Raw genomic sequence first — 25986 nt, forward strand, 5'->3', positions numbered from 1 at the left:
TTAGCTGCCATGGTTCCGTCCTGTGGGATCCTGGGATTTGTAGTTTGGTGAGGCGCTGGAGCTCTTTGGCTGAGATTTCTCTCAAGTGCCAATTGCTGGGTCCAACAGGGCAGACTATGATGGGTAAAGTGGAATCAGAGTGCCATAAGTGTGTGAATGGGCCCCATATGCATGAAGCATATTTTTACAATGAGAAATAGATGCTTTCACCTATGCACTGAGGCTGATCAACCAGAGCAATAAATAAGTCCACACTGATGAAGGAAATAAAAGTGCAAGCTTAGAAGAAATGTCATGTTCAGATCTTTATTGGAAATGTATGCATCACAGCATTTCTGTGCTTCCTCCTTTGCACAGGATTAATGTAAACATCATACAGGGACTCAGGCCTTTGGGGCTGGTGAGGATTCGATCCTTTGCAATGACTACAGCAAATCTGTAAGGAGTTCACACGATCTTGTGAGTAACAATCATTCGCCCTTTGTGTCTCTTATTTTGCATCTATACTGCGGAAATAATGCAGTTTGACATAGCTTTAACTGCCATGGCTCAATGTTATGGATTTCTAGGATGTGTAGTTTTCTGAGATATCTGACAGAGCATTCTGGTGCTACAACACACTACAAATCCCAGGATTCCATAGCACTGAGCCATAGCAATTAAAGCGATGTCACAACTGCATTATTTCTGCAATGCAGATACAGCCTTACTGTAAAAATATACTTCCAAAAGGCCTTAATATGAAGCAATGGTAGCGAGAAATAAGAGCGCAGCAGCACCTTTCAGGCTCATTCGTCAGTCCAGCAAAAAAGCCACAGATGCAATAAATGTAACGCCTGCAGTGTAAATTGATTATATAGTGACTCTTGACATGGATGAACACTGTCAACTTCTAGTAACAGGCAGAAGTATATGTTTCTATGGACAGAGAGGTAGTAAATGTGTACATCTAAATTGCTGTAACCTCTTCAAGGGTGCAACTCTTTGCAAACCGCAGCAAAAAAAGAATTAACAGTCTGACAAAAAACCTGACTGTGGACATCCACAAACCTAAATATTTATCAAGTAATGTATGAACTATTGGGCCATTGTAAAGTTAAAGTCCCAATGTAGTCTGGGGAGATGGTTAGGACTGGAGAAGCCATAGGCTTTGTTCTTAAATACAGAGGACACAAAATGCATGCACCTCTTGAGTTGCAGCCAGGTGCTTCTAATGCTAAAATACTAGGCCATAAGAATCTAGATAACACAGGGATAGGATCTAGCCCTAGCTTTGTCTCTGACGTTTACGTTTTTCCCCATCATAGGGATCAGTTTGAATGGAGGAATGTTCAACCGTGTGAGCTTTCACTTGTTATAAAGTGGTATCATCGAGCTACAAATGAACCACACCATCATCTGTCTTCACCACCCCAACAACCAGGTCTGAAGATCTTGATTTTTAAGGGATCATGCCTGTCCATCTACAGATCTTTTAAATACCACATAGGTCAACTTAATAGACGTGTCACTAGCGTAATTGAAGTGAGTACATAAAAAGATGCTATTATGGAAGCAGAAGCCTTAATTGCATAGATGAGCAAGCAAGACTACAGTACTGTCTTGCAGGATGTGATCAGAAGAACTGCAACCTAATCCTGAGCATATCCAGCTTGGAGTAAATCTCAGTGGATCCAACTGGACCTCCTTCCAAGTACTGTATGGGTGAGTAGTAGGATTGGCCATTTTTAACATATGTCTCCCAACTTTATATGAGAATTTGTTTAAATAGCAAAATGTAACCGCAATGCTAACTTGCCTGAGTGTCCACAGGCATAGTACTGTACCATTAAGGTTTTTAAGTACTAACATGTATTTAATTAAAGCTTCTCATTTGCAGTCTCTAGCTGTTTCATTGTATTCAGCTACTTAGGTTATTCACAAATTACATCTTAATTGGTTTTGATTCTGTTGGCTTTCTTTGCTGCAAGCTTTAGTGACTCGTTTCCTTGTTCTTAAACTCTATTGTTTCGCTACAAAAATATACACAGATCTGAGCATGATCAAACCAGCAAATAAAATCCTTCCCACCCAAGAACAGAATCTGACAAAAACAGGGGGCAACTAGGGTGACAGTTCCTAAGCAAACAAGGAGTAACAATGGATAAACCCCCAAGAAGCAAACATGCAAAATGCCTTTGTTGAAGGGATTCCTGAATAACACAGTACTTATCGAATGAGACCGAATTTCCCATTCACTCCAGCTAACTGTGCAAAGGCCTCAACGGTGCTAAGGGGCTCTGCTGTAATTCTCTCTATAGTTTTGAATTCCATCAGTCTTGCTGCACAAACATAGCATCTTATTTGCTACACTTACATCATTCTTACCAACTTTACTTTCTCCTTCTCACGACTATTGGAAAGATAATGCAGAAATAGAAGGAGAGATGTATTGATTTTCTGGAGAACACTCCAACAAGGAGGAATAAGGGAAATCCGCAACCAGTGTTTGCTTTTTCTCAGCATGGCCTTGCCAGAATTCCAGATGGCCGACAGCCAAGAAAGCCAACACAATAATTTGCTTTAACCAGGGCTCTACATAAACACCTAGGATCACTTCTCAGAACAGATTGGTGTTATGGCAATGCTGTTGTTTTTTCAAAATGTCATGGGCAGAATTCAGTTCCTTCTTATTCCAGTTTTTGAGTTTATTACTCTTGTTCATTAGGAACTGAAGGAAACTATTGCACATGTTAGGCTCCTCTTCTAGGACTATAACCACACAGGATTACACTTGTTTGGAAGAACAAGATCTCTTTACTCTCCAAAGTTTTGGAATTGTTAAGTAATCAAGAGGAAAGCTTTCAGCCTCATCTGATGCCAGATGAGTTTCTTGCCTCCTTCTCATACAAGAGATTAACAGGGTACTTTCAAATATGGATTCCAAGGCAGTACAGTTTACAAGTGGGCTGTTCTACATGAATGTCAAACCATGTCCCTTTGCTTTGGGGGATAAACTGGGAATGAGTAGCATCACCATAAATCCAGTCAGGAGGGTAGGAAGTGCCAGCCTGGTGTTAGGACAGAAGCATTCCTATTTCCAGTGATTCAATCCAAAGATTCAAGTGTTTTGGGGACAGAAAGGCCTCCTTCTCCAGCCTCACATTCCAGATCATCTTTCTTGACTATGTCTTCTATGGAACAAGCAACTGTTTCAACAATGAGTAGAACATCTGCATTTGTAACATAGCAAGGCTGGGATGGAAGTCAGAAGGGTACCTCAAGTAACCTTTAGTTGTTCCTTTACCATGAAGATGCAATTTAAACAGACATCAATTTTATTTCTTCCAAATGAAGAAGATGTTGGTGTCCCTGGTTTAACTATTTTACAAAAATATCAACAGCAGTTGATACTACAGCTCTGAAATGCCAGTAACAGTACATTTTACCATTTCTGTTCATCTTTCAGTTGGAACAGAGTTAGAAAAATCGTCATATGAAAAACACAAGTTAACAATACATAAAAAGATTATTTTCTCTTTCTTCCCCCCCCCCCCCTCACCCTCTTTGCCCCAAACAAAATAAGAATATTTTAAAAATCAGTCTGATATATACAAGTAAACAACTTCTTTTCAAGTTTCACTCCTCCATCATGGCCCAGGCTTCTTCCGCCTTCTGGTAATATTGGTTGGCCAGCCTGCCCTTCATGGCTTGCATAGCAGCTTCGGCGGCTTCTGTGTACAGCTCACCTGGGACAGTGGGATGGAAGGGGCCACATTGAGAGAGGGCAAAGACAAGGTCCATTCTTCTCACACAGATTCAGAACAAGCCACAGCCTGCTGCCTGTATTGGACTATAGATCCCATCATCCCCAGCCAGATGAATGACTACATGTTAGCACCATACCTGATCTCTGTGGATCCTTGTCCAGATTAAACCCTCCACTCATCAGCATCTCTGCTTCTCTTGCCAGGAGGAGATAGCGGGGTTCATCCTGTGTTCCATCATATTCCCCTCCTTCATCATAATCTGTCATGTTCAATGCTGCGTTGTACCAACACAGAGCTTCCTTCCAGTCTCGGCCTCTGAGTAATTAAAGAAGAAAAAGCAAACATGAAAAATTCCAGGAATATTATTGGATAAAGGCTTTTGTTCAGAGCTGCTTGCAAACTCTTGAATTTTGACATTCAACCCACCAAAACCTGAAGGAAGCTGTTTACATTCACAAGACTTGAATTAATGGTCTAAACTAAAACTCTGTCAAGTGGTTTATAAATTATTAAATTAGGCATTTTATTTGAGTAATTAACATTTTTAAAAAATGTTTGTATGTACATGTGTACTTACAAACAGATTGACTTAACTTCCATCCCTAACAACAAAATATCAAATGGGTTCATGTCCCTAACAGACAATATTATTTTGCAAGGATGTGGAAATTCCAGGCTATCAGTAAAGTAGGGGTGCCCAACTAGTGATCCCTGGCATAATTTCAAAAGCCCTCTCCTTTTCAGACCTCTGACAAAAGAGATCTGTGCTCCCCAAGCAACCCAAGCAGGCAGGGAGGAGGAGGAAGAGAACAAAGCCATTTCTCCTCCTGAACACTTTTAGTTCTGGCCACATTTAGTTCTGGCTACAGCTCTGCCTACTATTAGCATGCAGCCCTTGAGATATTACTCAAGGAAAGAAATTCAGGAGAGATTTCCAGCTACCAAGAGACCCTCCTCGGTTGTTGATTCCCATTGAAAAAACATCAGCTGATCATCCTGGACAACAAACCCTCCAAACTGGCTAACCAAGGAAGGACCAGCCAGCATCCCATACAATGCAATACCTGTCAGGAGCAAGGTTAAGGCCTGTATCATATGCTCTTGCAACAAGGATCATGGAAGGCCGGTCTCCAGCTGCTGCTGCTCTGCATAAATAATCAAACCCTTTGATTCTATTCTCTTCGATGTCCTACAAAAAACAAGAAAAAAAGAGCTTTCTTATCTAGTAAGACATTCCTATATCTGCTAGTATGAAAAGGATGACTTAGCACAGCAAGATTACTGTTCGGTATCTTAACCTTCTGAAATACTATTTAAGATCACTTTAGTGCAAGATGTGATTGCAGACAAACATTTTTGTTGCCTGAGTCAGAGCAATGAACAATGCTAGATGCTCACCCAAGTCATTGTGAAGTTATTTAGCTTTCACAGGCAGATAAATCCGATAAGCCCCTCTCTTGGGACTAAAATAACAAGCAACTAAAAAACTAGTGCTTTTGCTGCATGAGACAGCTGCCACACGCTGCAAAAAACAGGGCTATCCCTGGTGATAGGGCACTCATGGCATAGGAAGTTGATGGAGACATGGTTGTCAAGAGGACCACTGTGACCAGAAGTCCATATACTGTCTGGCCACAGTGCCTTTATTTTAATAAATGTTGTCATTTGTTATTGCTTTCAACCTGGCCCTATTCCAAAATCTTCAGACAGGGTGGTGCTAGCCAGTTTCTCAACTCTAACCATTTCTCAACTCATTTAACTATTCTAATCACCATGCTATCTGTTCATACTTCGAGAGAGAGAGAGAGAGAGAGAGAGAGAGAGAGAGAGAGAGAGAGGAGAAGTGGCCAGGAAAAGATTCTGCATCTGTTGGGTTACCTGAAAAATGTATACCAATAAATGTTTTTGCTCAACATTAACTTTTCTCATTTGCACTTCACATTTTTAGATATGCAGAAAATGTGTTAGGTGGGAGGGGGCCATAGCTCAGTGGCAAAGCATATGCTTTGCATGAAAAAGGTCCCAGGTTCAATCCCTGGCATCTCCAGGTGTGTCTGGAAACCAACTGAAACTCTTTCAAACTCTGGAAAGCTGCTGCCAGTCAACTGTCAATATTAGGCTAGGAAGGGGCTCCATAGGCCGTTGAGTCCAGTCAGCTACAGCATCCCATGGGTAGCCTTCCAGCCTCTTTTTGAAGACATACAGAGGAGACCCTAATATCTCTCTAGGCAATTTGTGTCATTGCTGAACCACTCTTACCACCAAGAAAGTCCTGCTTGAAACTATTATGTCTAATTTACAAATTGTAAGCCACTCTGATTGTCTTGGCTGAAGAGTGGGGTATAAATAAATATTATTATTGTTGTTGTTGTTGTTGTTGTTATTAGACCTGGTTCTACCCTCTGGGACACTCTCCTCTCTGTGACAGCCCTTTAGATATTTAAAGGGTGCAATCATGTCACTCCTCAACCTTCTCTTCACCAGGTTGAACAGGCTCAATTTTTCCTCATATGTTTGCTCTCCTTATCTCTTATCATCTTCTTGCCCTTCCCTGAACCTGCTCCAGCTTGTCTACATTCTTCTTAAAACGAGACATCCAGAACTGAATGTAGTACTCCAGATGAGGCCTGACCAGTGCAGAATATATAGGTGGATTATTATTTCCTTTGGTTTAAGGCACCTTCTTATGTTTCCAAGTGGATATGGAAAAATAATCTGTTTCTGCTTTAACACAAGAACATAAATGTAGAAGCATAGAAAGAAGGCTGCAAGGATTTACAGTGAATGTCTATCAACTTTATTCCTGTGCTGCTTACCTTTAGTGTGACCTCAGAAAGAATATGATGTGGCAGCTGAGAGTACATGAGTCCTAGCCCAACAATGGCTTCCAACTCTCCACAGTCAGCTGCATGCTCCAGGTGGAATATTGCAGATTCTTCATCCCACTCCTTGTCTTTCTCACAGAAACGGCCAGCTTCATGGTATCGAACCATGGCTAAATGAACCTACATGAGAAAGGAGAGAGAGAAAATTGGAGAAGAAAATGATTAAAATGAAGATAAACCTTATTGGCCACTTATGGACTCAGCTCCACCAAACTTTAAAAATTATTTTATTGTTATTTATATCTGCTTGTAGATGGACTCTGGTCCAGGTCATACCTGCTTTAGCAAAGCCACAACATCAAATACAGGTAGACCTCTCACTAGTTCAAGGGTGAAATACATGGCCTTTCAGATACAGTACTTTGTCTTACAACTCTCATCAGCCCAACCCAGCCTGGCTAGAACCCAATAAAAGATTGTGGAAATGATAAACCATTGTCTCTGGACAGCCTAATATCCCCCCCAACCCTGCATTAGGCTTTGCTCAAAGAAACACTTAAGCAACTGTTTCCCCTTGAGTGTGCAAGGTGCATTGAAGAAGTAGATTCACAAAGAGATTTAAGTATAGATGCCCTCTCTCTGGTTTCTTCTCTTCCAATTGGGGCAAAAGTGATATAGAACTGAGCATTAAGCATGCACTCTATCTCACTCTCAACAACTCTTGTTTTACAGATGCACATTGGAAAACTGAAACTTTTGGATAGTTTAACTAACCCAGTCTGATCGAGCCAGTGCTGGCATGTATGCGCACAGTTAAGAGGAATTACTCCACACTGACAGGTGCATCTGCTTGGTTGCCACACACAGACTTCTCACCTGAAGACTTAGTTCAGTGTGAAGAAGTGCAATTCAAATCAAAGGGGGGTTGGTGCTCAGCTCCAACTGATTAGGTGCTTGTGATGCCACAATTAACTTTTTAGCATTAAAAATAAATTAACTGATTGAATTGTGTGTATTTTTAAATGAACAGTTATTTAAATAACCCATCATACAAATGTCACTTTAAACAACATCAAAAACATCTACCAGGAGGAAGCACTGGATGAGGGGAAGCAAAAATGGTGATAAAACCAGTTGTTTCCTTGGAAGCAGGTGTGGGTATCACCTGAAGTGCAAAGGCAGGGCGGCTCATTCACAGGGACACCTTACATCATAAAAGCAACATATTGTTTTCTCTCTGTATGCCTGTCTGCATCCTGAAAAGAGACTTTTATGGCAAGGGAAAAGCAACAACAACAAGGGTTGCTTTTAAAACTGGGGAAGCAAGACTTCTTAAACTGAAAACAACACAACACAGTCCACCAAGTGGAGGAAGCAGATAGTGCAGAGTTTAGGAAGTAAAGCTCAGCATACAGCCCTTGTTCTGCATATTGAGTAGAGCTGTACCATATATCTTCTGTAACTGATATAATAATAAGGTACAAAAGGCTGACATGGATACTGAACACCTCTGAAAGTTCCTTTAAACATCAGACAAAAAACTGGATTTATTATCTGCCACTGATCCTAGGCATAAGAACAGTTCAGCTGTTCAGTCTTCTCTGCAATGGGAAAGGATAGTTCCCAGTTTTTGCTGCTACTAGTTAAATAGGAAGATTTGCTGCAGCATCCTCAGATTCTTAACAGACTGACAACTCAATTGAGATTGTTCTCCCAGGCCACTCATGTTGAGAAGGACCACATGCTGCAGTCTTACCGAGCATGACTTGAAAGAAGGTACAAGTATTATTATGATCATTATCATCCTTATTTATACCTGCTTTTCCCCTTGCGAGGCAAGGCGGTATTACAAGCAGACTTTTGTTCCTTAAATAACTTATTCCAAAGAAAACATATGGTATAGCTCTACCCAACATCTAAATGGAGGGGGGGCTGCATGCTCCCCCCACTCTACTATTACTTCTACTACTTGGTGGAATATGCTCTTACTTCTACAGTTTTCTACAATCTTACCTCCCTTGCTTTTTCTAAGACCTAAATCCTCCATCCCTTAAAAGTGCTATTAGCTTCATGGGTGGTAATAATGGTGGTATAGGATTGCTATAGTAAAACTCCACAAATGTTGAAGAGCCAGTAGTGGTAAAAAGCACTGTTGACAAAGGCTAAGAATTAATGGGTGCATACACAACATGGTCACTTTTTTCTGGACCCACAACCAGCCCTGCCCTATTTTTAAGGAAAGAGATGAGCCCTGTATAAGAACCCCTCATTCTTTCTGGAGGGTGAGTCACCAACTCGGATGATGGTTGGAGCCTGCCAGACGCAAGAGACTGTGGTGCTCAAACCTTCCCAAGGATGGATTTCCCAATTTTCTTCTCAAGCTCCAAGGCATTGAGCCTCTGCACTTCCACCGCAACACAGGAGGGTCTGTGAATGTGAACTCTGGCCGCGTTGTAGAGATTCCATTTCTCCACACTGACCTAAAATAGGGTGAACGCATCGGTGACTTGACTTTGAAATGTATATTTAAAGGAAAAAAAGAAAAGAAGTGTGTCATTCTATCAACACCACACTGCCATCCAGAACTGAGAAAGCCTTCTCAAGCTATGATTCTGTGCAATATTGGTTCTGAGTAACAAAGAAATCGAAACAAAACGTAAAACTTTCAGGCAGCATATACACATATTTTACCTGGGAGTTAGTCCCTACACACTGTGGAACTTACATCTAAATTAGACACACACATACACACAGGATCACACTGTAACTCAGGCATAGGAGCTGTGTTGCCCTTCAGATGTTGTTGAACTGCAAGTCCCACCAGCCCCAGCTAGTACAGTCAGTGGTGCAAATTGCTGGAAGCTGCTGTTCTCTACAACATCTGGAGGGCCACAGAGTTCCCATCCCTGCTGTAATTCATTCTCCACATGTAGAATTTCCTGTTTTGGGGAACAGGTAGATTGCACCCACATTCAAACTCCTAGTTACTACTTTTGTGGTCAGAGCAAAAGGCTAGCAAGAGAGGCAACACTGGTTCCCTATCAGCAGGATATGAAACATATGGATCTCCATAGGGAGAGATGCATCCTCTAGGGCCTGCTTTTAATGGCTTCAATAATTTGGAAATATAAAGCTAAATAGGCAATCATGATAACAGCCAAATGCAAAGGAGGGAAAGGCTTCTGCACCTTTAATAGTGTAGCATGCTGATATTCGCCACATATAGTCTGTGTGACAAGCTCCACCTGATATTCTCTCTTCTGCACAATGGTTAAAGGTTGAGGAGCTTTGTGGGTGTCTTATTAAGAATCAGAATTCTTCAACTCTAAAGGAAGGTGTTTTGTCCTAGGCACCAGTGGATGCTAGAGGTTTAGTAAAAAGCAAAGTACATCTGCCACCCTAATGTCTGTTCACCCCTACTCCAGGATACATTACTTCCATGCTTATTTAACAAAAAAAGTAAAGCCTTTAATAATTGTGCAGCTGTTCCCTTAAACAGACTGCCTTCACATATTAATATACTAAAATCACAGCAGAAGTCACAGCATATTTCCAGGCCTTAATCAAGCTAAGTGCTGAAGAGCATCTGTACATAAAAGCATGTGAAAAGAGTCCTAAGCCAGCTACATGCTTAAGAGAAATGGACTAGAGCCTTAAAAACAATCCTGGAGAATAATTAAAACCATCTCTGATTAAACACTCCAGACATCAGGTAATATCAAGATGTAAAAGTATACTGTTCCCTTTATGGCCCTTGCTTCGTCTCAAACTGAAACTTGTCAATAGCTATCAATAATATTATCCCAAAGTGCCCCCTCCAGCAAAGATGGATGCAAGGGGACTTCCAAGGCAATTTCAAAGACAAATGTTGTCATTTCAAGTTGTTCCTAATTCTTCTTGAGAACCAAACAAAATGGGTCTGCAATTTGAATGCTAAGGTCCTCAAATATATGTTTATATAGCATATTTATTTCACAGACGTTTGTAGCTAAGGAGAATTCCATAGAACATCAAGATCATCTTTCTTATCATCCACAATGAGTTGAATTTTTAAACCTAATGCTGAAATAAATGGACATGAAATAATGAAACGTTTGAAAATAAGTAAAATACATAGTAATGGCATGGAAGTCCACACTGTTTGCTTTGTAGAACAAAAGAAGTAGCAGTAGCAAGACATACTAACACACTCGAAGGCCGAGAAACATTCAAGCCATATAAACAGCAGCAGAACAGAACAAAAGCAAAATCTACCAGCAGGAAGAAAACAAATCCATCTAATGAAGGAATTCATGCAGAATCACCCGTTTGTTCCAGGGGCTGGGTTTAGTAGTTGAAGAGAGTTTATTTACAACAGCATTTCTCTAATTGAAGGGGGGAAAGAATTAAAAAGTGATGAAAAAAGAGATGTGAGTCATGAGAAACAGTATTTAGCAACTGAAAGAAAAATAGCTCCAAGAAAAATAGAGTTGGATAAGTGATAGAGAAGCAAACCAACACAAGTCAGATATTGTCTTCAGAGAGTTTCTGTCTTATTTACCCTTGCAGAACTGCCCAGACTGTCTTCATCATTTTCATGTCTTCGGATACCATTGGAATGCCCCTACGTTAAAGTAAAACACAAAATCACAAATGATTTACAGAATTTTAAAGTCAATAGTGAAGTCACTGAAAAAGTTCTCAGGGCATAAATTAAATGAGGAGAAACGTTACATGTTTAAATCTGGCTGTTCACAGCTTGGTCACTGATTTGTCAGATTATGGGTTTTATTTTGTTGACCTTAAAATGTTTTTATTAGGTTAAAGTGCTTAAATTGTTTTCATAGTTTAAATTGTTTTTAAAATAACTTCACTGACTGTACTCCTCCATGAGATCCATAATCAGTATTCAAAACTAATCGTTATTCAAAAAAGTAAATGGATTTTAAAACAATTGAAGGCACACTGGGGTTTCTGATATTGTCTACTCATTCTGCTCACAGTTCAAACGATGTCACACAAATTGTAAAGAAAGAAAACATAATTGAAGTAGGACATATCAAACAGGAATAAAAGGTGTTACTTTGTGATCCATGTCTTCCAGTTCACTCCTCTTTTCACTGGGGTATCCACTATCACCTCCATTTTCACAGTCCTATGACGAAAAAAAGACATAGGGTCAATTCTTTCTTATCTCCCTACGTGCAAAACAGAAACAGTTATCTTTGTTTGAGAGACTGAGCTGTGTCATTCCAGGACTGCTATGTCACACCTTTGTGCTTTCTTTACTGAATCCTCATGCTTTTAGAGCCCTGGTTTGAATCACAAAACATACCTTAAAATCACAAAACATACCTTAAAATCACTAAACCTTAAATCAGGACAGGAAACCTGTGGTCCTTCCAGTTATTGAATTACCACTCCCATCAGCCATAGCCAACATGGCAAATGGCTAGAGGCATATGATTTGGAGTCCATTAACACCTGGAGGGCCACAGGTTGCCTGTTACTGCCTTTAAAAAAAGATCCAGCAACAAGATACCATCAAATCAGCTCACAATACTAGTTGCACAAATGGTGAAAAATTAAGATTAATATGTAAATATTAGAAAATTAAACTTGGGCACAGAGAGAGAAGAGGTAGCAGCAGATCAAGCCCTTACTTGCAACCATATTGCTGGAAACTTCAACAAATGTTCTTTGGAGATTAAGATATTTGATCAGATCAAATATTCTATTCAAGTATGAGAGTTCGATGCCATTCTACATTGCAAGGGCTATGAATAGAGGTTTTTGCCCTGGCTAAACCTTTCAGTGTTCTGAAGAGAACATTAGGCTAAAACCAGGCATGGATGTGTTTGCTCTTGTGTGTCTAAGAATCAAGCTGCTGCAATCAAATCAAGGAAGTCTTCAGAAAGGAAGGCAGTGGGCCATGGCAAGAGCTCTATGGCTGTCATATATTTGCATACCCCACCTCACACTTTGTACGTAATTGAGGCAGTCCTATGTTTAAATAGTACACACAATTGGCATAGTCATTTCTGTTTGGTCGTTGGTAGAAACACTTACCCTCTGATTATCAAGGCCTTCATGATCATGATGAACCAAGTTGTCAACTTCATTGAATACAGGCCAGTCTAGAGGGAGGAAATGTAGAGACTGTATGTGTTAGGTCTTTCTTTGCCAAGAAAAACAGAGAAGCATAAGGGTCCAGCATGAAAACATTTATACCAAAAAATCCTATGTCTGCCCTAATTCTGTACAGAAAACAATCATGCTCATGATGTCCTTTCCCACTATCTGCAAACCATTCTAATTGATTAGGAATAACACTGGGGTTTTGGTCCACAAAGCACTTGGATTAAAATAATTGAATCTGAAAAGAACGGAAGCACAAACCAGTGGGTACTTGCATACACAAGTGTGGTTTTGCTTTAGGCTCAAAATTAAAGCACTCCACCAAAAGCCAACACTTTTAGTTTGTGCCTGAAATAAAGCAAAGGCGGCTCTGGAAGAATCCACAACTACAGAAAAGAATGTATCTTTGGTCCATCAGTATTGGAGAAGGACTTCCAACAATTATCCCCTCTGCTAGGCAGAAATCTAAACTGATGTTTTCAGGAGGCTCTTCAAAACAAGCCCAGGGAATTAAACCCTTGCCCTGATAGCATGTATACAGCTAATAAATCATTAGGGATATAAACAATATTTGCAAATGTTCTTCTGTTGAACAAGAGAGGGTGCCATGACACATTAAAAACACCCCATTGAGAAAATGTTGAACCACTGGAATACTTCTCAAATTTGATTTAAAGAGTTAACTATTTCATTTGCCTAGAAAAATATCAAAAATCACTGGTTTGTGCAAAGAAAACAGTGTTTTGTCAACATGCACTTTATTTACACAAACATGTTTTTCACTAAAAAGTACAAAAAAGGTCACTAGAAGTCTAAAATATGAAAAAAAAAATAAGGGGAAAATGGGGGGAAATTTATAATCTTGTCCAGCAAGGGGAAAAGATCTTGAATTCCTTTGTTCTAATTATGTGAGAACAAATGTGAAGATCTACACATCTTGGGTCACTTACGAAGATTCTCATTTTTTTGGCTATGGGGTGTTGCTGAAGACGGAGACGAAGGCAACGAGTCAAATGCCATATCGCTCATGCTCTCATCTCCTGAATTTTCAGACAATCGGAAAAGCAGAGGAGGCCGACTGCCTGAGATGGTCCTAACCCGGCTACTACCACATTTTTCTTCTGTGCCTCGCAGAACAGTCTGAGCAGATTCCTTGACAAAAAAGAACAACAAGTAACAAACATGAAACATTTAATATATTTTCCCATTTATGTCCCTACCTTTTCTCCAATGGGCTACAAACAGCATGCACAGCTCTCCTCCTCCTCCTCACCCTGTCTTTACAAATCTGTACTTACAAGCAGTTTGTTACTTCGAAATAAGGCATCTTTCTCTTTGGTGGAGAGATCAAATGGTGTCAGTCCCATACTTTTGCAAATCTTGTTGCAGGAGTGAGAATGAAAGAACAAGGCCATACCTCGTACACCTGGGGGATATCAAAAGAGGCCTGTGAAGAAACAGTTTCAATATGCAACACCCTAAATCATCCCTATGAATCTGTTCAAATGCTGCTATTCCTGTCACTGTTCCCAGATCTTTTTTAAGCTTTGAAAATGCTGCAGTCACATGCCTAATGTATGTTTACATAGGGCTCTGAAGCTTCTTAGAAACGTTGCTGCAGTTCTGAAAGCATGCAATCAAAACCACAAGGTTGTGAGTTCAAGACCAGCAAAAGGGCCCAAGCTCGACTCAGGCTTGCATCCTTCCGAGGTCGCTAAAATGAGTACCCAGACTGTTGGGGGCAAATTAGCTTACATGCTAATTAGCTTACTTGCTGTTCACCGCTATGATCTTTGGAATAGCGGTATATAAATAAAACAAATTAATTATTATCTATGAAATGCTGCCTCAAGACCTTTTGCTGGTCTTGAACTCGCAACCTTGTGGTTTTGAGTGAATGGCTGCAATACAGGCATTTAACCACTGCACCACCAGGGCTCCTTATTACTCAACACAATTCACTGCATAATTCAAAAACCTGAAAGGCTCAAAAATTTGAAAGCCTCTGATGCACACACATGAGGAGGACATGTAATACTCCTTCCAATTGTGTGTGTGCATATCTGTACTGTAACACTAAAAATGGAGCTATTTAAATCTGCACACTGTTCCCACTGTTTAGTTAGAGAATGTCAGTCCACTTAACTTTTAGATGTTGTACTAGGAAATCATGATTTGTCTGATCATGCCTGATACCTATTCCTGGCATCCATAGACAGTTTTTGGTGTTCAAGTGCCCACCAAGGTCCCTGATTGAAGGCTTAAATGGTGTCTGGGGTTAGGAGAGTTTGCATGTCACTATTCTAGCATGTCAGATCCACACCTTACTGTGGGGCTACTATTAGACTTAAAAACAGAGGAGATCTGACCACATTCCTTTCAACGTTACTTCCAGTCTGAACCTAAACAGCTTCAAGCCTAGGTTGTAGCAATGAGAACTGTTACTCGTTTTCTTGTGCTCTCTTCCAAGGGATGTCAACAAGCCCTGCTGGTGGGAAAATTAATCTTGGGGGAAAACACTTGAAAAATCAAATTTTATGCACATGCTGTTAAGACTTTCCTGCCCTCTGTGTTTTGGATAGAGTTTTGAGATTAGGCAGCAAATTTAAATGGACAAGGTCATTGTAGGTGGTTTATTAATTGTGGCACCATGCTGATTTATGAACAGAACTGGCAGAGAGTAAAAATTGTTTTGTTCCTCACCACCCCACTTCTTCAGATCAGAACTTGAAGTAAAAATAAATGTTTTCTATTTCTGAGTTTTCATGCTGCTCCACCGCAGTTAAATACCTGTACTGCAAGCCACAAGGTTGTGGGTTCGATCCCAGGGGCTCCAAGGTCCACTCAGCTTTGTATCCTTTCTTAGGTTGCTAAAATGGGTACCCAAGCTTGTTGGAGCAATTAGCTTATACATTGTAAACTGCTTAGGGAGTGTATGTTCACTGATAAGCATTACATAAATGTACTTGCTACTGCTAAAGAATGGTGTACACTTGCATAATCTAGTGGCAGAATTGCCACCCAGTCTAGCACATTCCACATGTAGGTGGTGTACTACAATACCCATCACCTCCAGTCAGGAATGTATGGAAGTAATATTTCAATATATGTGGCAGCAACAAGTTTTCAAAGACTAAGATAACCTATTAAGGAATGGCTTGAATGGATTACTCCTATTTATTATCTTTATAATATCTGGGGAGCGGGGAGAGGGAAGAACGACAACATTCTTTATGTACTCCTTTATACCACAACTCCTATGTGTACCTAGAAGGAAAATTAATCCAGAAATCTTTAGTGGTGATTGCTTACACTGTGGAATTTGCCTGCTGATCAACCGTATTCCTCTACCAAGTCATCATGCTTATAACGCGTAAACATTTACCAAGGTTGCCATCACCAAAGTCTGTGCCACTCTCTGTGTGAATCTGAGGGTCGGTGTAAAGGTCTCCAACTCCTTGGATATCAACAATGATGAGCTGGTGTCCTGAGCGTTCAAACGTGAAATGGCTAAAAGCCTGCAGTGAATCATAAGGTTTATCAGCCATGAGAGAAGAGAAGCTGGGCCTGCTTCAGATATGCTAGCACAACTACTGGAATGCAGAATCATGTGAGCAACTTTCTTCTTAGGAGAGGGATGAAAACTATGAGATTGCCCAGACATCATAGAAATGTAACTCCCAACATACTGGCTTCCCAACCTAGCTATCAACCCAATGTCACCAGGAAAGGCTCACCTGTGGGGTGAGGCGGATGTTGTCATCCCGTACAAATCCTGAGTTTGAGTTGTATTTGATGTATTTGCCCTCAATGTAATGTTCCAAGTGAAACAAAGGTTTGCCTGGTCTGTTCTTCATTTCAATGATGCAGGTCTGGACTATGTCCACCTAGAAAAGGAAAGAAGCGAGACAGATCTGATAAATGGAGCACATCTCATTTGAATCAAACACAAAACAGGTTAGGTAAACTCTAACCAAGAAAGAATAATGTACACAATGTATTTAAGGAGGGTTTTCTTATCATACATGAACTAGTATGGGACATTTTAGTCTCTCAGAGTAAAGCAGGAATGGATAGGAAAGAATGCTTGAGCAGGAGGCTTGTTCTGATTCATTCCCACAGCAGAAATTCATGATTTTCCACTACATTTTAACCAAGGAACATACACACAAAAAACATGACAGGCCTTTCTTTTTGCTAAAATGATTGGAACAAACCTCATCTCCAGCCACAATTCATACAAAAAATATATCCAATTAAACATATTGCTCAATAGTGGTTCAGGAATTATTACATTTATATGGCTGCCCATCAACATATATTCTCTGGGTACTTTACTTATGCCAATGTATTTGTGTTTCAATAGAACAAGCTTCACAGCTGAGATCAGTCCAGTTAAGGAACACACCACTCTACCTTAAGTGGTTTGAAGAACACAGTCACAACAAGCCTTCTACTCAGCATTTTATTAGAATTCAGTACCTAATGAGCTGTTAATGGAACATAACTGGTTTTATCTGTAGTAAATTAACTTATCTTTAATGGATCTACACCAATAAAACCCCATAGCAGTTCCTTTGCAATTTCAGAGGATTGTTACTGATCATTGTTTTTTTCCTATCTTCTCTTGAAGGAAGTACCTGTTTTGGAGGTTTGTGCCGGTTATATTCTTCTCCCCACAACTTGGCCTCCATTTGGAGTCTTACGTCCTCAAAGTAGACATCTCTGTTCACTGATTCTATGTATCGCTTGGCCACATAGTTAAAGGCACCTTTCCAGTTCTGAGTGTGCAAAAAATTGGATAGCTTTTTCCTACAGGAGAAAAATAAATAAAAATGATACGAGAAATTGGGCTCTGCAAAAACATGATCGCATGGGAGCAGGGAAGTATAGAGGAGCCCCCACAACTAGAACAAACAGGTTGACTCTCCCTTATTGGAAATTCTCAAATTCAAAATGCCCCCCCCCCTAAAAAAATAACCTTCATGGATAGTGACACCTTTGATTTCTGATGGTTCAATGCACACAAACCTCATTTCATGCACAAAAATTCAAATTATTGAATTAAATTACCTCCAGGCTATGTGTCTAAGGTCTATGTGAAATAAAAATGAATGCTGTGTTTAGACTTGGGTCCCATCTCCAAGATATCTATTGGGCTGTAAATGTATCCTTCCTATTAGTGATATGTGTTCCCCTGTAATTCCATGATTGAATATGTACAGTATTATTTTCTTCCTTGAAACTTGCCAAAAGAGAAACAAGTACTTGAGCACATAAGGAGGGCTTGAAATATTTGTATTTTCTCTTGATGGAGAAAAGGGCACCACAGACTTTGTGACTTGCAAGATATTAACTGACAGTCATTGTCCTGTTTCTTTTTTGATACACAGAGCAAACTGTAGCCACCACCTAAAAGCAGCAACTCACAAAGCAGTCTTGTGCACATTTACTTGCAGGAGTTACACTGTGTTTGATAAGATTTACTCCCATGATTTCTGAAGGCTGTACCTAAAAATACTCACATGTAAATCACAGAATCATACACTTGTACAGTTGGAAGGGACCACAAGGGCCATCTACTCCAAGCCCCTGCCATGCAGGAACAAACAACTAAGGCATTCCTAAAAGATACTCATCCAACCTGCTTAAAGTCCTCTTTTTTCCTACTGTTTTCTACTGCCTTCTACTTTCCCCAGCTTTATCTATTTTCCAGTGAGTCATAATGTCTCATGTTATCTCCAAAGTATAACAGCATTAGTTTATTCACTTTGCCTTCAAGTGAAAGTTCAGGTGAAACTGGCCAACAGAAAATGTTAGCTATCACCCTTCTTATGTGTGGCACCATTACTTGCCTTGTGCAGTTCTCCTTCCTCTGGTGAACATGTGTGACTCTGAATTAATACTGACTGAGCTCACATCTTAACGGAAAATGATTCATATTTTCCCTTTCTGCAACAGCCAAACAAGGAAAATCAAAAGCAACAGTAGCAACACTTACGTTCTGAAGCATTCCCGCATCGCTCCACGACCAAAAGGCTGAAAAGCAAGAGATGATTGCTCATCTGAAGGCGGCCTAGATGTCAAAATTTCTGCATGTACTACAGAAACACTAAAACCCAGTGAAGTTTACAAATGTTTATCAAGAATCATTAAATTTGATGTCAATGAAGTTATAAATAAATAACAAATAGAACTTTTATTTATAGATGTGAACATGCCCAGTGGGCACTTTTTTCAAACAAAGGTTGGAACTTAACTAATGGTCATCATTGTTGACATCCATATGCTTTTGCTAAAGATAAGAGACCCATACTCCAAAGGCAGATATGGGTCTCTTATCTCACGGCTCCTTGGGGGCGGAGTCAGGGCATGCGTCATGTGGATGCCACGCCTCGACTCCGGCACCAGGTTGGCCTTAATGGCCAGTCTGCACAGGGCCTCATTCTTCTCACCTTACTTCTTTGCATTCCTTGTTGTTGTATGTATTCAGGTATTTATGGCAACGTTATCAAGTGGCTTTCTTGACACAGTTTTTTCCTCTGATGCTGAAACAGGGTGAATTGCTCAAGGGTGGGTTTCCATGGCCAAGCAGGAAATTGAACTCTGGTCTCCCAGAGTCCCAGTCCAGTAACCAAACCACTCCATCATTCTGGCTTTCTCCTCTTTGTGTTTACATTTTAAAAATTCAATAAAACCATTTTAAGTCAGTTGCTATGTCTAGGCCTAACCCTCTTTACAGCATTTATGTGACGTTAAAACAGTTAGATTACTTCATAAGCCATATTCAGGATGGATGGAAGAAGAAAGGATAAAGACACAATGGTGTAAAATTATAGTGTTAAAAATAAACTTAAGTGACAGATGCATGCCTGTCCTCACCTGTGAAGCCATTTTGATCAGAACCTCATCTTCAATCCATTCCCCAGTAACAGCATTGTATCTGTCAAAGAAATGAAATATTGAAGTCTGATAATTAAGATGCACATAGGAAGAAAACACTTCATTTTCTCTCCCGCTGCCAGGTCTTGAATGAGGAAATCAGAGAAATCAATACCAGGAGTTGCCATTTTATATTCCCACGATGCCCTGGAACAATGCTATATCAGGGGCATTGTGGGAAATTAAGTAAACAACATAATGTACACCAGAAGCCTACTTCCAGTATCACACTTCCTACAGGACACCTCTGCTATTGCTCTCAGCAAACTGGTATTCATGGCCATCAAAAACCCTCTAATGAGGTTTTCTACTGTTTAAAAAACAACAGTGTAAGACAGGCAAAGGTCAAATCTTATCAGACTATAGTGAGGTGGTATATTTTCCTTCACAAGCTATTTTCCTAACTGCATTTGTGTGGATGTGCAAAAAATGCGTTCAACAGGGCAAACCCCATAGGAACTACATCTGTGTGGGCTAGACATGACAGAATTAATCCTTAGTCCCATGGCCTTTTTCTGGGCAAAATTATTCCCTCAGTGGCTATGAACAAATAGGATTTGGGAGGAAAGAACAAAAACACTGAAGAAAGGATGAAATGCCATCTCTCATTGGGCTGGAGTACTGACTGGATTCACACACAATCTTCTGCAAAATCTCAGAACAAAACACAGAGAATTTCTCTTGATCATATAGGATTTGCTTTGGCCCACATGTACTTTGTGCCCTTTCACGCTCCACAGTTATAGCCCTTTCATACCACTTGGAATGTAAGGGCTCCATTATGTTGAAGCCTGTGATTTGTAGTTTCATCAGAAATTTAGTAAGAGAGCTTTAGTACCTCACCAAACTAGGATTCTACAGGCTGTTGCCATGGCAGCTAAAGTGGAATCAAAGTGCTATAAACTTTTGTTGTGTTAACATTCAGGGGCCCTTTCACTTTACATAATGAATGCACTACGATTCCACTGTGGTTTACAGTTCAGTGAGATGCTAGAGTCCTCTGGCAGAAAAATCTGTATACTGTTTCCTGAACTCCAGATCCCAGGATCCCATAGGATGGAATTATGGATGTTAATTATGGCATGCTATAAATGCTATAATTGTGTAGTGCAGGGGTTTCCAACCTTTTTGACTTGAGGAGCCCCAAGGGCTCCATGGAGCACAGTTGGGAACAACTGGTGTAGTGTGAAAGGTCCATAGTGATAGTGAGAACATGCATTTTAACTGGCAACATCTATGTACCAAGTCTTTAAAGTCCATATACAGTCACAGTTTCTGCACCAGCCCTCTCCAACTCCAATGTGTTCGATGTTCTCTGGAGATAATGGGATACGCAAGATCACTCACTTTTGTGCATGTGAGAGCAAACAGGTTTTTCTGGCCCACGAAAGGCGAGGCAACATGTAGATGCATTATTATTCCCTGCCCCAGGGCTTTCTTTTATCATCTAAACAAAACAGCTACAGGTAGCTAGCTATAAGGTGAGCTGAAACGCCAATGCCACTAGATTTATTAGCATCAGTGTAAGTGAAGCACCAGCAAATATGAGCAATGCTGACTAATTATTTTCTTTGAACTGTTGCAAGAGCACATGTCGCTGCACATTAGAGATGTGCACATACTGTGCTTTTTCGGGAATAGATTTTACTTTCTTTTACTTGTGTATCCATGTTCCTCTGTTAAGCATGGTTAAAATATAAACCTTTAAAAAAGAACAGCACAGCAAAGCTAAGAGCAAGCTTGACCAAGTCTAACCTTTATGAACTCCAGAGCAGGGAAAAGTTAATTGGGGGGGGGGGATTACAGTTTCCAAAACATGGTGGATTCTGAGATCTGTAGTACATATGTAAAATTACTGGAAATTTTGAAGCTATGGGGGATAAACTGTGAGGAAACCACAAAAAATGTAACTTTGATAAACTGTATAGAAATGTACTGTACTTGCTATTGCTATTTAAAATCATTTAGGTGAGTGGGCAAAAGAGATAGGGTTTTTTCAGTAGTGACTCCTAAATTGTGGAACTCTCTTTGTACTGACTTAAATCTCTTTCAAAATACAAAATTCTATCACTTTGATCCAACTACTATGGCTATTTAGAATTTATTGAGTCACTAAAACTCTTTAGGAGAGACTTCTAAGTCCCGACTGGATCCCACAGTTGGAACCATGGTCCAAGACACATCACAGTAATAATCCAGTTTGAGATCACCTTAACTGACCCGGCTCAGTGCTAGGTATTGAAATTTCATGATACATTTAGGTTTCTCTGTCAGAGGGCTCTGGTGACACAATAATTCCCAAGCACTCAGCCAGGGCAGTTAAAGCAGTCTCACACTGGATTATTTCCGTAGTGTGTTTTGGCCCCATAAGAGTTAAAGCAGCATCAAAGTTCTACAGTTATGTAGCATCAAAGAGACCTTACATCTTGGACTTCTCTCCATGCATTCAGAACAGCGTTGAAGACTGTCCACATCAAGGCTGTTTTTAAACTGTGGTAATAACTAATTTGGTAATTTAGAAGAGCCCCACAATGTATTGTGTATATTTGTTAAAGACACTCTGTTTCTGTTTGTTCACATCGTGTTAAGTAATAAAAGCTTATGACAACAACTCACATACAAGCAAGCAAAAAACAAAACAAAAAAACCCTATCTCAAGATTAAATGCAAAGGCCATAAACAAAATTGCTAATTAAAACAAGCCATGTGGTTATCACTCATTTCATTTAATCAGTCTGCAGCAACCTGTTATGGCTTCCTGTTCATTTCTCCCCTTATGGTGCCTCAAAGCCCAGGTCTTGCTGAACAGAAGATGCCAGCCATGGCTGCTGGCGAAACATCAGGAATAAACTCTACCAGAACATGGCCACATAGCCCAAAAAACCCACAAAAAACTATTGTATGGGTTCAGTTCCATACCTATATAGGCCAAAGGCATGAACTTAGTGTCAGTCGTAGAATCAGAAATAGCTACAGACCTGTGACGTGTGGCATTTTCCGTTTCAATCTCCTCCAGATGAAATTCTGCCCAAGGGTCCGGCATGTGTTTGGCTTTCTCAATGGCGTGCTTCCAAGCTTCCTGCAGGAGGTGAAAAATTAGGATGCTTTCAGATGAATGGCTCCAAGAACCAGCAACAGGGCTGCCAGAGTGAAAACTGGAGAGGGCTCCTGCACCTTTAATGGTTGTGCAGAAGAGGGAATTTCAGCTCTTCAGATAACAAGCAACACCTCCTGAAAATTCCCGCTTCTGAACAACTGATAAAACTGCAGGGGCCCTCTCCTGTTTTCAGTCTGCTAACCCTAGCCACCAGGTGAAATGTGTTCACAGCTATCCTGTCTTGCTTTCACTAATGGATGTTGTTTATTGTAAAGACAGAGTAAGTGATGGGAAAACTCAGGAGAGCTATAAATGGAAGGCAGCAGATGTTTCCAGAAAGGGAGCTCATCAAACAAGCAATTAGAAGCCAGCATTCAACTCAGTCTTTTTCTCCTTAATGGATTTTCTGCAGTTATGAACTTTGGAGCAGGACTACGAGATACAATGAATGGGACCTCTCCTTCAGAGGGCGAGAACCACAGCAGTCCATTGCAAACATCTTGGTCTAAAAAGTACTGGGTTGAAGAACAGTGAATGTGAAGACAGCCTCCCAACACATATGCTTTCTTTTACAACATTTTGACTTATGCCACTGAGTCAGCTGGTCCTTTTCCAGAACAGTTCCTGAACTATTGCTGTCCTCAGATAAATGCCTCCTTATTTGGCCAAGTATTCTTAATGCATTTTTATTCTTTTAAGGTCATGTAGTCAAGCTGAAACACGCAAAAACAAAAGCTTCCCTGTCCCATAAGCATAAAACACAGAAGAATATTAAGAAGCAAACCCTTTTACAACACTAGCTTTAAACCACAAGCTCACTGTCACCAAGCAGCAAAAGCAGATGTTAGTACCTGAGAGATGCAGATGAATATTACAACTCCAGATGAATCATTGATTCCAATACTATACAGGTCTAATTCAGCTTTAATAATCTATACTTCAAGCAGAGTCATTGAAATTAATGGGACTTAATTTAATTGTGAATAGTTTAAGTCCTACAGATTTCAAAGTCTGACTACATCTAGATTCAAATCTGTTACTGTGGGAATGCAAGTATTAAATATTGAAGTGATTTCTTCCATCTGCGTCAATTTTTTATTTTGCATTTTCCTCTTCAAGGAAATACTCCTCTTTTTTTAAAAAAAACATTATAAATTCTTAGAAAGAAAAGAAAAAAGCAGAAGTATTTTGACATCTCAGTCAATGCTACTGCAAACAGGACAACAATCTAATGCAGAAACTACACCTATATAGAAAATCTAAGACCAGATTGTTTAGAAATCACCTCTAGTAACAATTGCACACGTGACTTTTAATGTGTGGGTATGACTTCCTAATGCATACTTTGTAGCTGCAAATCAATACCCATTTACAGTACCTGGGAATAAGTAAACTCAGTAGCACTTTCTTCTGAATAGACTTGTACAGGGTTGCATTTAAATTACCATATTCTCAAAACTGACATTCTACTTTATTGATTTTGAGGGGTTACAATTTTATGAAATGGAGATAATTTTAAATAAAGCAAAATGAACAAACATCTGCAAGAATCTTGCAAGAAATATTAACACATTATTTTTGACCTACCCGGCTACGGTCAACCACAGAGCCATGCTTAGAATGCCGCTGAGTGCCATTCTAAAGGACATACATGAGAAACAATCAAGCAGAGGACACAGACAGAAGATGCAAAATAAACAGTCATTTAAGCTGAACCACATACTAAAGTCACATAGCAACGACTTCTCAAAAGGCTTCGAACAAATGCTTCTGAAAGTAGTAATCTAAGGAACAACATACTAATGCTTAGAATGATAAAAATCCTCATATTCCAAGTTTGGATTGGCACCTTTGACTTGACCCTTGCATGTTAGTGAAAGAGGCATTAATGATTAACAGTATAATAATAATAAAGAATGGGGAGTGGTTAACTACTACTGCAGTTACAATAATTTTCAGCCACTGAATATCCTGCATTAAATGCAGCTCCATGTATAGTGCAGCCTGGTTCAACCCAGATGCCAAATGATAGGCAAAGGAGATGGTACTAGTTGGTGGTACTATCAGGCCATTTGGGTATGTATGAAGTTGAGCAGGTGGCTCAACACTCTTGCTTGGTTCTCAAAATTCCCCCTGGGTGATATTGCCTATAAATGGGGTACACTATATTATTTCATGCAGCTGGCTAGGGTTCATGCTCGTTTCTCAAGTCGTGGTGTCTACTGTGTACAGTCTTTCCTATGTGCAGCAACCATGCATGCTGAAGAAAGTGCAAGTTGGTCAGAACATGAAAAAGTAGACCAGAGCATTGACTAAGAGTAGTAACAGGTCCAGATAAACATATCAGAGCTGTAATGTTCATCACAGTAGTTAGTACAAGAGAAGACGCTGTTAAAAAAGATTCAGACTTGCATGCCATGCCAGTGCAAGAGAGAACAGGTTAGACAGGATAGATGCTTACCCTGAAATGGAAAGAATTTCGAGGAGAAGCACTTGAAGAATATTGCTCATTTTTAGCCAAGTTACTGTAATAGTTACTGACTTTGCCATTCCCTGCCTTATTTGAGATAGGGTCATGATCATCTGTTATTGAGCAGATATAATAGTTATCTTCATCCTCACTATCAGCGTCATGGTAACTTCCAGCTTTTGTTAACTTGGCATTCTCGATGCATTCGATGTGAAAGATAAGATCTTCCTCCGCCATGCTGGTAGAAGAGCCTTGCTCGTGTGATGATTGAAGTAGCCAGTATTACAGATGGAAGAACCTAGCAGAGAGAAGAGGTTGGGAGGAAAAACAATATTCAAATTATTTTTGTGATGGGTTACAGAGGAGATTGCATGTGGAAATGAGAGTTTAGGCACTTTTACCATTTCCATCAGGCCTAAAAAGATAAAAGGTTTAGCTTTTCCCTTGACATGATTGTCTAGTTGTGACCAACTGTAAGGGGCAGTGCTCATCTCCATTACTAAGCTGAAGAGCCAGCATTGTCAAAGACAATTCTGTGATCATGTGGCCAGCATGACTCCACAGAACACTGTTACCTTTCCATTAAAATGGCACCTATTTATCTACTTGCACTTGCATGCTTTCAATCTAAGTTGGCAGAAGCTGGGACTAGCGATAGGAGCTCACTCCGTCACATGGCGCCCGGTTTCTAACTGCTGACCTGCTGATCTTGCAATCGTGAGAGTCAGTGTCTTAACCACTGAGCCACTGTGTCCTTTGCATGCTGCAAAATATTGATCAAAATGG

General features: G+C 40.1%; 1 protein-coding gene across 6 annotated transcripts in view; it reads right to left on the reverse strand.

Annotated features, from left to right (window-relative positions):
- Nucleotides 1-280: 280 nt before the first annotated feature.
- Nucleotides 281-25986, reverse strand: part of EEF2K (eukaryotic elongation factor 2 kinase) — a 36285-nt gene continuing 10579 nt past the window's right edge. For 3 of the 6 annotated variants that reach the window (XM_042480907.1, XM_042480910.1, XM_042480908.1), the window contains exons 3-20: nt 25192-25498; nt 24318-24368; nt 22612-22712; nt 19574-19634; nt 18693-18730; nt 17332-17503; nt 16429-16578; nt 16077-16209; nt 13990-14117; nt 13642-13843; nt 12623-12690; nt 11637-11708; nt 11115-11177; nt 8920-9054; nt 6566-6754; nt 4814-4938; nt 3886-4064; nt 3300-3728 (exon numbers count right to left, since the gene is read on the reverse strand). In XM_042480907.1, the coding sequence (XP_042336841.1) occupies nt 3619-3728; nt 3886-4064; nt 4814-4938; nt 6566-6754; nt 8920-9054; nt 11115-11177; nt 11637-11708; nt 12623-12690; nt 13642-13843; nt 13990-14117; nt 16077-16209; nt 16429-16578; nt 17332-17503; nt 18693-18730; nt 19574-19634; nt 22612-22712; nt 24318-24368; nt 25192-25437 (2223 nt within the window). In that variant the 5' untranslated portion in view covers nt 25438-25498 and the 3' untranslated portion in view covers nt 3300-3618. Of the gene's footprint in view, nt 437-3299; nt 3729-3885; nt 4065-4813; nt 4939-6565; nt 6755-8919; nt 9055-11114; nt 11178-11636; nt 11709-12622; nt 12691-13641; nt 13844-13989; nt 14118-16076; nt 16210-16428; nt 16579-17331; nt 17504-18692; nt 18731-19573; nt 19635-22611; nt 22713-24317; nt 24369-25191; nt 25499-25986 lie in introns of those variants that run through there. The other 3 variants (XM_042480909.1, XM_042437223.1, XM_042437224.1) reach the window with 3 other exon arrangements.

Source organism: Sceloporus undulatus, chromosome 8, assembly GCF_019175285.1.
Source record: "Sceloporus undulatus isolate JIND9_A2432 ecotype Alabama chromosome 8, SceUnd_v1.1, whole genome shotgun sequence".
Lineage (NCBI taxonomy): Eukaryota > Metazoa > Chordata > Lepidosauria > Squamata > Phrynosomatidae > Sceloporus > Sceloporus undulatus.